The sequence below is a fragment of the Lissotriton vulgaris genome, chromosome 10 (genome assembly GCF_964263255.1).
Source record: "Lissotriton vulgaris chromosome 10, aLisVul1.2, whole genome shotgun sequence".
NCBI lineage: Eukaryota > Metazoa > Chordata > Amphibia > Caudata > Salamandridae > Lissotriton > Lissotriton vulgaris.
In genome coordinates, this window is record NC_141698.1 from 540,256,652 (window position 1) to 540,272,004 (window position 15,353).

Consider the following 15,353-nt stretch of genomic DNA (forward strand, 5'->3'; position numbering starts at 1 on the left):
GTGCAAAGTGCATAGAGAGTGCATAGGTAATGCAGAGTGCATAGGGAGTGCATAGACAGTGCAAAGTGCAGAGAGAGTACATAGGGAGTGCAGAGTGTATAGAGAGTGCAGAGTGCATAGGAAGTGCAGAGTGCATAAGGAATGCAGAGAGTGCATAGGGAGTGCAGAGTGCATAAGAAGTGCAGAGAGTGCATAGACAGTGCACAGTGCATAGGTAATGCAGAATGCATACAGAGTGCATAGGTAATGCAGAGTGCATAGGTAGTGCAGAGTGCATAGGGAGTGCAGAGTGCATAGGGAGTGCAGAGTGCATAGGGAGTGCAGAGTGCATAGGGAGTGCAGAGTGCATAGGGAGTGCAGAGTGCATAGGGAGTGCACTCTGCACTCTTTAGGCACTCTGCACTCTCTATGCACTCCCTATGCACTCTGCACTCTCTATGCAAAGTGCTGCATAGGGAGTGCATAGGGAGTGCATGATAAGTGCAGAGTGCATAGGGAGTGCAGAGTGCATAGGAAGTGTGGAGTGCATACAAAGTGCACAGGGCATACAGAGTGCTGCATAAAAAGTGCAGAGTGCATAGGGAGTGCATAGGAAGTGGAGCGTGCAGGGTGCATATAGAGTACAGAGTGCATACAGAGTGCTGCATAGGGAGTGCAGAGTGCACAGGGAGTGCATATGAAATGCAGAGTGCATAAAGAGTACTAGGGAGTGCTAGAGAGTGCCAAGTGACTGCAAAAAAAAGGTAATGGCAATGTAAATGACAATGCCATTTACTTATCTGTTTTCGAAACAAAAACATAAATACAAAATTTGGCATATACAATGCCAATAACTCTAACTTTTCCAAAGGCGAAACCATTGCATTGTAAATGCTTGTTTATAATGATGACAAGTAACCCCGCCTCCCGTGCAACATATACCACGTTTCACAATCCCCCCTCTTCTCTTCTAAGTCCCTACTTTATGTTTTCCGTGGCCGCTTCTGCTATATGTCAGCCGTGAGGCCATTATATTAAAAATGACCACTAGATGTCACTAGTGATCCAAAAGTAGTTGCAAGTTTAATAAAGATCGCAATAAATATTGATTTATATTCTATGGGTCGTCTTCACAAAACAAAAAAATTATGTCCATTTGAACACTATATTGCATAGTCGTTGATAGGATACATAACGCATAGGGAAAATGCAGCATAATGTGACACTTGTTTCTTTTTTTCTCCAGGGATAAAACAATGTTCACACTGGAGAAACCTCTTGCCCAACATCCCCTCCAAACGGAGGTGCACGTTTCCAGGGCTTTAATTAGGCCGGGTCCCTCCAGGTCTCAAACCCAGCAGAAATAAAAACGTTCCGTATTACCCATGTTCATGTCCTGAAATTTACAGGCAAAAAACTCAATATATCCGTAAAAACCGTTAAGGTATCCCATATTAACGATGTAGATCCTGTTTACATTTCACGTTTTATTTAATCTTGCATTCCTAAGTGTTTGCTTTTTCCAGGATGTTGTTTTAATGTAGTGTTGTTACTTATGTATCTGCTACTGCTAACAAGCATTGCCAAATCCAATAGGTGTGGCTTGGTTTAAGTGCATGGCTGTTCCTCTGTGATGTGTCTGATGCAATAACAGAAAGCACACATAGAGGCATCAAAATACTGGTCGGTTGGTTCACTATGGGAAGGGCAGGATATTAGTTAACGTGATAAGCAACGCACTTAATTGTATAGGCCACGCCTCTTGGAAAAGATACCTAGCTACGCGTCTTAGGCCACTCCCCATATAAAGTTGCCCCTTTTTAAATCTCACTTAAACCCTGCAAGTGCCCGTTCCTAGCTTGGAACAGGAGTTACTCCAGCCCTTTGCTAGACTATAACTCCAACCGTTTATTGGTGGCAATAGGTCAGACAAGAGCTTGTTAATGGCCGCAAACGTACAAGTTTAAGGGCCTTCAGAAACTTACAAAGCAACCTCACTTTGTTCCACTCAATCCCTTCCTGTGCGCAGGGTTTACTAATGTGTTATTCTTCGCATTTGTGACAGAGAATTACAAAGTAGTAAAACCAATTTACGGCTGTGTAGAATTCTTTCTTTTGCGAATTCCTAATAAGTATAAATGAAGATATTTTGGCCATAAGCCTTCATGTATAGCCCAAAAAGATGTGTGTGCATCTCTTTCCTTTGAGAGAGAGAGTGCTTCAAAAAGCTAAGCATGCAGTTATATTTGTTTTGGTTCAGATCGGTACATATCCTACACCAGTATCAAGGCGCACGTTGAGTCCGAATAGCAAATGCACACTCCATTACTGTCAATAGCCCGGACCTCCTATACAGGGCCGGACAGGCCGCAGCGGGCACCAGGCGTTACCCCGGTGGGCCGGAGGGGTGGGGGCCGGTTTTGCTGCAATGTCGGCCCCCAGTAACATGCATGCGCACAGCAGGCGAGCCCTAAAAACTAAGGGGCTGATTATGACTTAGGAGAAGGCAGAGCAGGGTGGCACGCCACTGCCCTGCACCGCCAAAGTCGACCGCCTGCCAGATTAGGAGTTTTCTCCTGGTCTGGCAGGCAGTCCTTTGGCGCTCCCACAGAGGGGCCTTTGAAAAAGGCACCGTCATGCGTACAGGAAAGTAAGTTCCTGCATGGCATGGACTGTTTAGCCCATGCCGTGCAGGAACTAGACATGCATGCACACAGGTGGTGCATGCATCCCAGTGTACAGGGGCAACAGGGGGCACTGTAAGGTCCCCTTTGTTTCCCCACTGCCAGCCTTTTCATGGCAGGCTCACCGCCAGGAAAAGGCCGAGGAAACTCAGAGTATGCTTGGTGGTGCTGCAGCGGCACCGCCAAGCATATTGCTGCCCCAGACCGCCGCACCATCGCCAAGCATTGCGGTTCCCTGACGTTTGTTGTGATCCCAAAACAGTCTGACCGCCTTACTCTTTAGTACCACAGTCGGACAACTGGTGCAGCGGTACCGACCACCGCCGCACCTCCACCACAGGTCCGGCAGTCCGATGGATTGACGAACTCGCAATCAGGCTATCAATCTTTGTGACAATGGAGCTTTAGGTGACTCCAACAATTAAAGGCTGGTGAGAAAACGTGTTTCTTCTGTAGCTCTCTGCACCCTGCCTCCCTTTGCTTTCAGGCAGATCAGCATTAACCATTCAGGGACAGCTATTTTTGTAAAAGAGCAGTCCATGGAGTGGTAGTGAGGAGGCCAATAGAGTTTCATTCAAGATGCAGAGCCCTAATCCTCCGGACCCCTGGGACCTGAGAGTAAAGACCCAGGCAAGAGGAAAGGAGCTAGATCCATGCATAGTATCAAACATGCGGCCCAGAAGAGGGTAAACTAAGTGGGGGCTCATTAGGTCGAAACCTAACAGACAGCACAGCTGTCTGGTTGCAACAAACATATTCGGGCCTGGAGGAAGCTGACCTAGGTATGCATTCCACCCATTGCTTACCAATGGCGTTGTCTTTTGTCATCCACATTTGCTTACTTTCTATTGGCTGGCGTTATTTGTAGTAGGCTGTCGTGCTTGTGTTTGTTATTCCCAATTAAGCAAAGCATGTTTACCACTTCTCTGGCTGGCTCCTGGCATTCTTGCACGAGTGCTCGCTTTCTGGGAAATCTTTCCTTTTTTTGAGAGGTACTCCACAAGAGTACATGTGTTTCCAGTTTTCTCATTTGAAAGGAAATTCAAGAAGCAGTAAACATGCTGGATATCTTGGAAGAGGTTTCTGGACTCCTGTCTTTCTGCTTGACTTCTATTTCTTTTTTCCGCCATTACCAGTTTATCAATCTTGCATGCCTGTAAGGAACACTGTTCTATCTATGAGCTTGTTTATTTTGGTCAGTGCTCTATACTAACAGAATAACTTAAACAATCCTCTGCCTCATTTTCCTGCCTATGCCGTAGGTGCTGGAGGTAGGAGAGTGGGGTGTGGGGAAGCACCCCCGAAATAACCAGGCCGGAGTTCAGATGTGAATGAGTATTAAACATGCCTTTATATTTTGGTTTTATCTTGTCACATTTTCTGTGCATTCAAAGACAGAGGTCAAATTATAGCTATGTCTTCAGAGGGAAGTTAGTGTTTACTTTTCTTTATCTGACTCCAAAGTGAGAGGATTATGTGAAAATCATGTTGGGGTGAGAACGGCTGCAGGATGTTATGTTTTTTCTGGCACACAGCAAAATTTAAATGCCAGTAAATGAACTGTACAAAAATATAAATCAAAATTACAAAAGCACAGATGAAGCACATTTTAGTAATTCTTGAGTGTGATGGAAACAAATATTTTAATACAATAAAAATACATTAGTGCACTAGGTGATGCAGAATTACACATATTATCGTTTGTGCACAGTATAGTTTTACCAGTAAAACTGTATGTCTATGGAAATGCAATTGTAATTTCAATTGAAACTGTGTTATATGTAATGGCAATGTGCTACCACACCATGGATACTTCCCTTTAAGTCACTCCACTCAGCGACACTCTACACTATGCCACTCTACACCTCTCCACTATACTACCCAGTACTCTACTCTGCACCACTCTACACCACTCCACTCTATGACATTTTGTTCCACTGTGCAACATTCTACCCCAATCTACTCCAGTCTATGCCACTTTACATCTCTCCACTCTTTGAACGTCCACTCTACGACCCTCCACTCTATGCCGCTCAAGTCTATGCCACTCCACTCTACGCCACTCTACTCCACTCCACACCTCTCTATCCCTCTCCACTCTGCGACACTCCACTCTACAACATACAACTTCACAACACTCTACTCCACTTTCTGACACTCCACTCTACTTGTATTTTGTATTTGTACTGGGTATTTGTAAAGCACACAACTCATCCCCAGAGGGATATTCTGGCGCTAGACTATTATTGTTACTGGTTTTGATTGTGGACCAAGAGTGGGTATTGCCATATCTTCAGTTTTTTCTGAAATGTCAGCAAATCTGAGACAGTGCGTAAATCTTGACGGAGCTTGTTCCTATAAGTGGAGGCCAAAAAGTTAAAAGAATGTCCACCCATTTGGGATTTTTAGATTCTTCTGCAAGATATTAGAGTCTTATTGGCTGACATGAGGTTCTGTGTGGGTTTGTGAAAGTTGACTTTGTTCAACAATAACGTAGGTCCATTTCTATAAAATGCTCTGTGCTCATAGCACATTAGCTTAAAAATTACTCGTTTATGGATCGGAAGCCAATGGAGCTGGTCAAGGCAGACCGATGCTGAGCTCATTTTGCTTTTATTACAAATAAGTTTAGCAGCTATATGTCAAATAGTCTGGAGCTGTGTGAACAGGTACTCGACCATGGGTACATACAATGCTTTTCCATTATATATTGTACTCAGGATTAAAGTTTGAATTATGTTCCTTCTCCAAGCTAATTGAATCTATCGGAATCCTTTCCAAAGGGTACAAAACAGTCTAAAACAAATCCTTTGAACCCTGGTTACTTGTTCTTGCAGGAACAGGGCATTGTTAGTGAGAAAGCCAAGATTTTTGACTACTTTCTTAGGTTGAGGTGTGGGGCCTAACATTGTTGGCCACCACGAATCACTCCAGAATTTTTAAGCACCCCCAAACAACAAAATCTCTAATTTATCAGCATTAAGTTTTAGACAGTGGATATGCAGCCACTCAGCTTCCTCAGAAAGGCACTCAACTAGATAATCCTTTCTCTTGTCGTACTTATCATCAATGGAAATAATCAGTTGAATGTCATCAGCATACATAATGATCTCAAATCCTCTATTTTGTGCAATGTTAGCCTGTGGTGCTAGATGAACATTCAGTAATGTGGGGCTCATAAAAGAGCCCTGAGGGACTCCCAAGTGCTAATCTTTGAGGCTAGAGCTGAAAGGTGGAAGCTGTACTGATTGTGATCTATTGCTTAGGAAGAATAGAACCAATGCAGAGTGGTTGAGTGTAGACCTTAGCTAACGGCACAACTAAGGCCTGCTCCTAGATTGTTGAGAACTCCTCCTCCTTCAAAGATTTATTTAGGAGAAGTGTTACCTGAGGTGCTCTCTACTCAATTTTATGCCATTCCACTCTACAATATTCCACGCCACTTTACTCTACTCTAAACCACTCCACTCTACCACACTTCTCCATTCTACACCACTTCACTCTACATCACTCTACTCCACTTTATTGCACTCCACTCTACATTACACAACTCCACTCTACAAAGCTCTACTCCACTCTATGCCACTCCACTCTATGCCTTCTCTACTCGACTTCACACATCAACACTGTACTGCACTCTACACAACTCGACTCTAGGCCACTTTACTCCACTCTGTACCACTTTACGCCACTCAACTCCACATCACTCCACTCGACTCCACTCGATGACACTTTTTCCTGTCGAAGCCACTTGACACCACTCCACTCTACGCAACTCCAAGCCACTCCACTCTAGGCCAGCCCACTCTATGCCACGCCACTTTACTTGACTCCACTCTACGACACTTCATTCCACTCTACATCACTCTACTTTTCAACACTCTACTCCACTCTATGCCACTCCACTCTATGCCATTCTACTCTATGACACTCTACTACACTCTACACCACTCCATTTTATGACACTTCACTCAATGGCACTTTAGTCCACTCTACGCTACTTCACTCTACACTACTTCACACCACTTCAGTACTTTCTACACCACTCCACTCTATGCCACTACACTTAACACCATTCCACTCCACTCTACAACACTACTCTATGCCACAACACTCTTCGATAATCTATGCCACTCCACTTTACTCTACTTTATGCAACTTCACTTTATGACAATGCACTCTACACCACTCCACAACATTATACAACACTCTGTGCCACTCCACTCTATGACACTCTAATCCACTTTACACCACTCCACTCTACAACACTCCACACAACTCCATGTCACTCTAGTCTATCCCACTCCACTCTGTGACACTCTACTCCGCTCCACTCTTCGCCACTCCACTCTAAGATTCACTACTTCATTTCAGTCTAATACGCTTTACGGCACTCTACTCTACGACACACCACTCTACTCCACTATATGGCACTCCACTATATGACAAATTACACCACTTGACGCCTCTCAACTCTGTGCCACTCCATGTCACTCCACGTCAATCCACTCTAGAACACCCCACTCCACTCTTCGCCACTCCACTTTTAGACTCTCTATGTTTATGTTTATGTTTTGTAAAGTACATGGTTACCCGTAGGCTTTCCCGCGCTGGTGAGTACTGTGCTGAGGGTAGGGCCTCTGGTACATAAACGGGGAAACAGCCATGTCTTAAGTTTCTTCCTGAAGTAGAGTTAATTTTCCAGTGCTCTGAGACTGGGTGGAAGATTGTTCCACAACTTCGGTACTACGTGTGAAAACAATCTTCCTCCCCATCTCACTCCTTTTCCCTGGTTATACTGAGGAAATGAAGATGCGAGGATCTCTGGTGTCTAGTTGGAACATAAATTGTTATCAACTCTCTAAGCTTTACTGGCCCTATGAGCAATACATAACAATACGCCACTCCACTCTATGCCACTCCACTCTATGACACTTTACTCCACTATAAGCCATTCAACTCTACGACACTCTGCTACACTCTGCCACTCCACTCTACAATGCTTTACCCTACTCCATTCTACTCCACTCCACTCCACTCCGCTCGACTTCACTCTGTAATTCCAATCTTTGCTACTCCACTGGACTCTATGACTCACTACTCCTTTCCAGTCTCCTACAGTCTACACCACTCCACTCTATTCTACACCACTCCATGCTACGCCACTCCACTCTATGACACTCTACTCCACTCCACTCTATGACACACTACTCCACTCTACGACATTCGACTCTGTGCCCTTCCATGACACTCCACACCACTCTCTTCTACAGTGCTCATTTAAAGTCATTCAGAGCACCAACCATGCTATCCACTCTATGCCACTCCACTGTAATCCAATCCACGGCACTATACTTTACACCACTTCACTCTTTGACACTCTACTCCATGACACTCTACTCCACTCAACGCCACTCGCTTCTACAGTGCTCATTTAAAGTTATGCAGAGCACCAACCATGCTATCGTACAGCATAGCTAAAAAAACATTGCATAGGTGCGACCTATTAGATTTGACATTGCTTGTTTCTTCCCCATTTCAAATGTACAGAGACAGCTTACGCAAAGAGATGCCCCCAGAGGAAGTGGCTATTTATTTGGCTTTTTTTTTTAAAAGTCCCTTACTACCATTAGTGAAGCATGTACTGAGGCCAAGGGTGTAAGTGGCCACTGAACCACAATTGTGGGCGCATTACTACAAAAAAGCGTAGAGGGGGGGTGCTATTGTCCTTTCTAGCATTAGAGTCAGGAAACCCTTGCTGATTTCTTTTGTTAACACAAAGGGGCAGACAGTATCATTAATACTGCAGGTACAGTGTCACCAGGGCCCAGTGATATGAGGATCTCAACTAAACCCCAATCATGTCTGTTTTACTATCTTTCCTTGCATGTATTAGGGTTTTATTCGCACTTGCTATGCCAGTAATGCTTTGGGCTTCGGAGCAATGGCTCAATGGAGGGAAAAACTGAAGTAGAAGAGACACCGTAGTTTGCCCTTAGAGAGATGGCAAGAAGGGGGGATGTGGCAAAATGGAAGCCCTGTTTTTCACAAATGATAGAGGAGAATGTATGCTTTGCAGGTAGGAGCTATCATTAGTAAAGCAGGTGCAGCGGCACTGGGCCCCAGGGGTCTTAGGGGCTCGCTTAATTACAATAATTATGACTCTCACTCCAAAATAGGGGGAATGGGTGCTTCTTTTCAGGGCTGAGGGTACACATGCAGATAAAAAGGGAGAGAATGTGTAGGAGTTAATTTCTTTAGTATTTAAAGGGAGAGTGCCTATTTCAAGATTGGATGGTTGTCAGGCATGGTGGGGAATGTGTGAAGAGGCAGAGATGGTATCCTGCAGCTCAAGGCCTCCTCTATCATTAGTGTAGCAAGTGCAGTTGTGCTGACTCACAAAAACCCAGTTATGGGGAGTAGTATTTTTGGGTCAAATAATGGCTGTGTTTGATTCATTTGTTGCTTTATATATCTTACATTTAATATGGATTAAGAGCTAAAGAAAAAGTACGCTGAAGTGATCTCATGAGCCCTGCCCTGTATGATGCGCCCTTTCCCTCCCACTACCCCAAACTTGCCATAAAGTTTTGGAGGTGGGCCCAATTTCAAAATATGTTGCTTAGGGAGGCTCAGAGCAAAAAGAATTGAAGACCTCTGGTCTAGAGACTGGGATCCAAAGGCCAGTGATTGCCCAGACATGATAGGGATTACCTTAATTCTTCAGCACTTTTGAACATACATACATTGGTCAGTGGCAATATGCGATGTTACATTGCATACCTTTACAACACAAGTCGTTACAACGACTAGCTGTAGGGGAGCTGGATGTTGGAATAGTATAATTTACTATTCCAACTCCAGTCTGTACAACAGTAGGGAAGGTGTTGGATTTTATATCCTCCACCTTGTGTCCCCTACAGCAAGTCGTTGTAACAACTTGCGTTGTAATGGTTTGCTATGTAACAACGCTGTCGTTGTAACAACCCCGTTGTAATGGCATGCATTGTATCGCATGCAATGTAAAGGCTGTCCCCGGCCAGTAGCTATGTTTGTGGTTGTCACAAAGGGCGGTGGAACAACAAAATGGTATGCAGTAAAGGAAGGAGGAGGTAGGGTGCAACACATCTACAACCTCCCCCCCCCAGAGTGCAACTTCAACCTGACACCCCACCAGGTCCCTGCTGATCTACTGGTAATGTAGTGGTGCCTCTACTAACAGTGCACTGGAGACATCAGGTGAACGCCTATTCCAGTATTTCGGGTGAGAGCACCTAGCACCTCCAGCGAAGGCAAACCACTGGCATAGCTAACTGCTACTTGCCCTCACCCCTTTCTCTTACAGTACACGTGTTTTGGGCCATCTGCCTCACGTAGGTACAGTGCATCATTGTCCTTCGGAATCTAAGGGATAGGTTTGAGGAACCTTCCTGCGTGGAGCAGGGAGCCAATGGTGGTTGGTGGAAGAACCTGTGTGTGTGAGGAGGGAGAATCCCTACGCTATTCTGTGGCGCAAGTGTATTACATATGATATGTAAGATGTCCTGCATTCTCACCATCTCACTGCATCTTCTGCTGCCTATAAAGTCTTTGTGACCTGCTGCTGTGATGTCTTTATGTCTTGGTGCATTGTAGTGTCACTGTTAATTTTCGGTTTCTCTTTCGCATGTCACACACAGCAAAAAACAAATGTATAGTCTCTTTATAAAACACAGAGTTTTTATTTGTTTCATCAGCCATTCTTTGTTTATGTAAGTTTGAGATACCGCATATCACTGCAATGTAATAACCTCATTCTCTTTATATTTCCCTCCTAGTTTGCAACATGGACTCCATGTTGGTTTTCCCCAGTCCTTCCCTGGAGAATGTGGCCATTTTCAGCCCTGGTTTCGAAGAGGCGATCCATGAGCTTTCAATCTGTACCTGGGTGAAGACTGGTGCCACCTATCTGGGTACCATGCTGTCCTACGCCACAGAGGAGAATGACAACAAACTAGTGTTGCATGGCCGCAACAGCACAAATCAAGGCACCATCCAGTTTGTCATCGGAGACCCAGCCTTCCGGGAGCTACCCGTGGTAGCACTATTGGACAACCGCTGGCATCACATATGCATCATCTGGTCCTCCATCCAGGGGAAATATTGGTTCTATGTGGACCGCCGGCTGGCAACCACCGGCTCCAGATTCCAGAAGGGCTATGAGATCCCACCAGGAGGATCCCTTGTGCTGGGCCAGGAGCAGGACACCATTGGTGGGGGTTTCGACAGCTCAGAGGCCTTTGTGGGCAGCTTGGCTGGCTTTGCTGTGTGGAACCGAGCTCTTTCTCCTGGAGAGGTCTCTGGGATTGCCACAGGAAAAGGCCAGCCACGAGGCGCTATACTTGCCTTGGGTGATGTTGCGTCTGTCGGTGGACTTGTACAGAGGGTGAACTGCACCTGCCTCGAGCACTGTCTGTAAATCTCATGTTTTTAGTGACCCAGAACTGCAAAGCTTTGTCAAGATCGTGATGTCACACCTACCAGCCTGCCTTAAATTGTGGCAGATTTAGGGGAAGGTTGGACATATTTCCAAGAACGTAGACAACTGCTTCCTATTCGCCCTTTGTGGTTGACGACCGCAGTAGAACCTCTGCCATGAATTTGCTTCTTCATTTGTCTCACAATATTGTTGTGTAAAGTTTCGTTGCTTTTTACCTTCTGTAGGTTCCCTTGACGTGTGGCTGCCCCGTGTCATTCAAGGTCCATGTACTGGAAATAAACGGGCTGTGAGATTTGGAATGTCAAGGAAAACTGTACACAAGGGAGAAAGCTTCCCAGCACGGCTCACACCACAGAAATAGAGTTTGGTTTATGCTCCATCAAATATTATAAAATAAACATGTTCTATCTCAAGCAAAGTCTGTAGGGACTGATACCCACTAAATAAAAGGACTGAGCTTCACTTGAAAGGGGGTTTCTACAGTGATGACAGTGGAGGGCCATAGACCAAGCACAGTTCTTAGTGGACTCAAAAGGCACAAATGCTTCATGGTACTGAGCACAATTTATAAGGAACAACATGGACACTGGTATGTCAGGGCTCCATGTTGAGGTTGCCTCTTTTACAGAATGCCTGTTCCCTGTTGGCAGCAGGATTCTATGCTCAGGGTGCCCATCCTACACAGATGCCTGGTCCCGAGAGCAGGATTCCTTGTCTTGAGTGTGCCTGGTGCCCGGAGATACCGGTTTTCATGTTCTGGGTGCACCTCTTACACAGAGATCCTGGTGTCTGAGGGTAGGAGGATTGCATGTTCTGAGTCGATATCTTACACAGAGTTCTGAATCCCGGGATAGCAGGATTCTGTGTTCTGGGTACATCTCTTGCTAATTATTTCTGGTCCCTGAGGAAAGCAGGATTTATGTTTAGAGCCCACCATTTAGAGTGCATGGTTCCTGTAAGTGCCAGTTTTCATGTTCTGGGTGCACCTCTTACACATTGTTCCTGCTCCCAAGCAGTAGCAGGATTACATGTTCTCAGTACATCTCTTATATAGAATTTACAGCCCCCAGAGGTATCAGGACTCCAGGTTCCCAGCACATCTTCTCTTACAAACAGTTCCTGGTCCCCGTGGGTAGCAGGATTCCACATTTGAGTGTACCTCTTACATAGAATTCCTGGTACCGGAGGGTAGCCGAATTCCATGTTCCGGGTGCACCTTTACAGAGAGCAAGGTTGTTATGTATGGTGCTAGGCATGGGCAAAGTGGGCCCTGGCCCAGGGCTCCAGCCTTTCAGGGGCCCCATGATGGAACCAGCTCTGCCTTGCCTTGATGACCTTGAATAATTCTTCACAGCTTGTTTTAAGTGACGTTTATACTTGGGTGGTGTATTGGAGTCTATTGCAGACATTTGACAGAGAAATTTTTGTTTTTCAACACCATGCGACAGCCATAAAAACAGTGTCTTTTAGATCAACACAGGACCTCACATAGGAGAAAGGGCCGGGGGTCGCAAGGATTATTAGCAATAATATTAGTGAGCCGCTGCTGAATTATGTCATTGCGTGCCATGTCAGTGACCTGACCAAAGAGGACATGAAAGAGCTGAAATTGGATCATATATTCAAAGCTGTCAGGAACAGGACCCCCCAAAATAAGTTTGGCCCAGGGCTCCCAAAATCCTTAAGATGTCCCTGGTATGGCGGGGACTCCATGTTCCTAAGCCACCGCCTATAGAGAGTGCTGCCCCGTAGGTTGAATTGATATCATTTTACGAGTGATCCTCTCACCAAGAGTACCTGGTGCCGGAGACTAGAGGGAGCTCATGTTATGAACGCAAACTTTAAAGGTTCTGCCTGGGTCTTGGGGTATGAGTGGCTGAGTGGACTAAATGCGATTCTCACTGGTGGTGCCAAACACCTGAGTGTAGAGGGACTTTACTGAAGGAGCACCTTGGCCCCCTGGATATCTCGACTCAATGCACTGAGTGGACTCTGGGATATGGGTGCCAGGGAGGAAGCAGATTCTTTACAGGAAGACCCTGGACCATGAGGCTAGAGGGAGTATGCACACTACACTACACTACATTAACGCCTTTTAGGGTTTGTACTAGCCTTTTAAGGAACATATTGATTTTGGCGCCTTGCTGGTGACGAGTGTCTCATGTTCGATTGTGCCAGCACTCATTGGTGGATTTAACAGATTGGTCACCACAGAGCAGGAGGCCCAAAGGCCTCGGTTACAGTCACCACAGAGCAGGAGGCCCAAAGGCCTCGGTTACAGTCACAGTTGAACAATGAAGGAAGGTGGCATTTTAATATGCACCAAATACTTGCCGTAAACAATCCCCCTAAGGGAGCAGGAAGCTCTTGGCCATGTTCCATTGTCTGTGCCATCTGCCCTTGTTTGTTCGCCCATTGAACTGTGCCTTTGCTCAATCCGCCCCTTTGCGCCAGAGGGGAAACTGGCCTATAGTGAAACAGAGCGATTTGCCTATAGGCCGGTGCCTCGATGTTGTTGTCAGTTGCAGCTTTACCTGCTATGGGACTCTTGAGCCCTAGCCATACCAGCTTTTTAGAATTACCAGTGTGTTAGTGTTTTTACAGCGCGTGACCGTCTCTGCCACAGGTCAACATGCTTTACACAGACAGCTACTAAGCTGCATTACATGTAGATGCCTTCTAGGCGGTGTAAACCTTCAGCATTATAGCTCCTCTGAGACAATATATTATCCCTACCCTAGACATTGACGGTTTATGTTTGCTTTCTATCTTTGTTTTATGTTGTGTTGCATTGAAAATTCTATTTTGTACCGTGCATTATTGCTTTATAAATTATATAAATATTCAGATTTTTGTGTTAAACATATATTTCACAGTAACTCCTGTCTTGGGCTGGGTGCCATGTTCACATGGAAGTGCTTGTTATGAGTTAATACCAGATTCCTCTGCAGGTTTGGGGTGTTTGTTTTTGAACAAGAGATCCCCATCTTCTCTTATTTTGCCCTCTCACTACCACTGTCAGTTATAAATGTCTGTCAGGCATGTATACTCATCATCACTGTGCCCCTCTGGGAGGTCAGAAATGATCACTGCTCTCCTTGTGGCGAGTCACATCTTTACCTTAAAAAACTGTTACCCATAGGGCGACCACTTTTACTGCTCAAAGGCCCAATATTAACACTCCAGGGGGATCCAGCATCTCCCCATCCTGTGACTGCACAGCTCATCACGTGTGGACACAACAGCTCAACACTGGGGCTCACTAGAAGCCTGAGAGAACAGGACTCCTCAGCGCTCTCTGATCTACAGGGGTTCCTCACTGGATCCCAGGTTCCACCATGTTGTCAGCCACACTTACTACCTGGCGGTCTACAGTACCTCGTCCCTGGAGGCCGCCAGTTTCTGGAATGCCACCAGGTCAGATTAGTCCCTTCTTATGGTTCTCAACACTGTCCATCTCCCCTTTCCCTGGATCTTACCAGATCATGTTTTTCCTATCCTTGTGGCAAGTAAAGCTCTGTGGCATTTCCTGTGGCCCCACCAGGACTTGTTGGGGCTTGCATCGGGTCCTTCTGCTCACCTCTTGTGGACACAAGCTTTGTTGACCGGCTCATGGCTCCTGTGTGTGGGGCCTTGGATCAGTAGGACTGGCAAAATAAAGGAGAGTGAAGCAGGGTGAGTGAGTCCATGTTTAATCAATTGCTTTTTTGAACATTTTAACATACTCCAGACAATGGTGACACATGTTTCCTCTGCAATAAATCATTCCATGTAAACTGTGTAAACAAAAGACTTGTTTTTTCAGAGTTCAGAGAGACAGTGTGAATGTGAGAGAGATCAGTGTGAGCATCTGTCTGTAACAGCACGCATGTGCACATACAGATACATTCATACATACACACATTTATTCAACATTCAATAAGGACTTACTCTCTGGAGAGGTGACATCGGCTGGTGGGAGCGAGAAGCAGAAGGATTGCTTGTGTTCTGGAGGCTTTGGTTAAATAAGGAACAGAAGTCAGATCCCTCCTTCTCTTCTCATTGGCTGACCTTGTCAAGGGTCAGCCAGTGGAAGGAGGAACTTGCTTATCTCGTCACAGAGTGGAATGGGGTCAGTGAGAGTTGCTCTGTGACAAGCGTCAGTGTTGGACAGCGGTTACCTGGACACTTCAGGGCTTAAATTTGAAGCACCCAGGTTCGAGTCTTTCACT

General features: G+C 45.6%; 1 protein-coding gene across 2 annotated transcripts in view; it reads left to right on the plus strand.

Annotated features, from left to right (window-relative positions):
- PTX4 (pentraxin 4) overlaps window positions 1–14,917 on the plus strand; it is a 102,486-nt gene extending 87,569 nt beyond the window's left edge. Inside the window, exons 3-4 of one of the 2 annotated variants that reach the window (XR_015300695.1) lie at window positions 10,481–13,364; window positions 13,403–14,917. Coding sequence is in view for 1 of the 2 variants with exons in the window: in XM_086941379.1 (XP_086797505.1) it covers window positions 10,481–11,121 (641 nt within the window). In the remaining variant the exon portion in view is untranslated. Of the gene's footprint in view, window positions 1–10,480 lie in introns of both variants that reach the window. The other variant, XM_086941379.1, reaches the window with a different exon arrangement.
- Window positions 14,918–15,353: the final 436 nt, after the last annotated feature.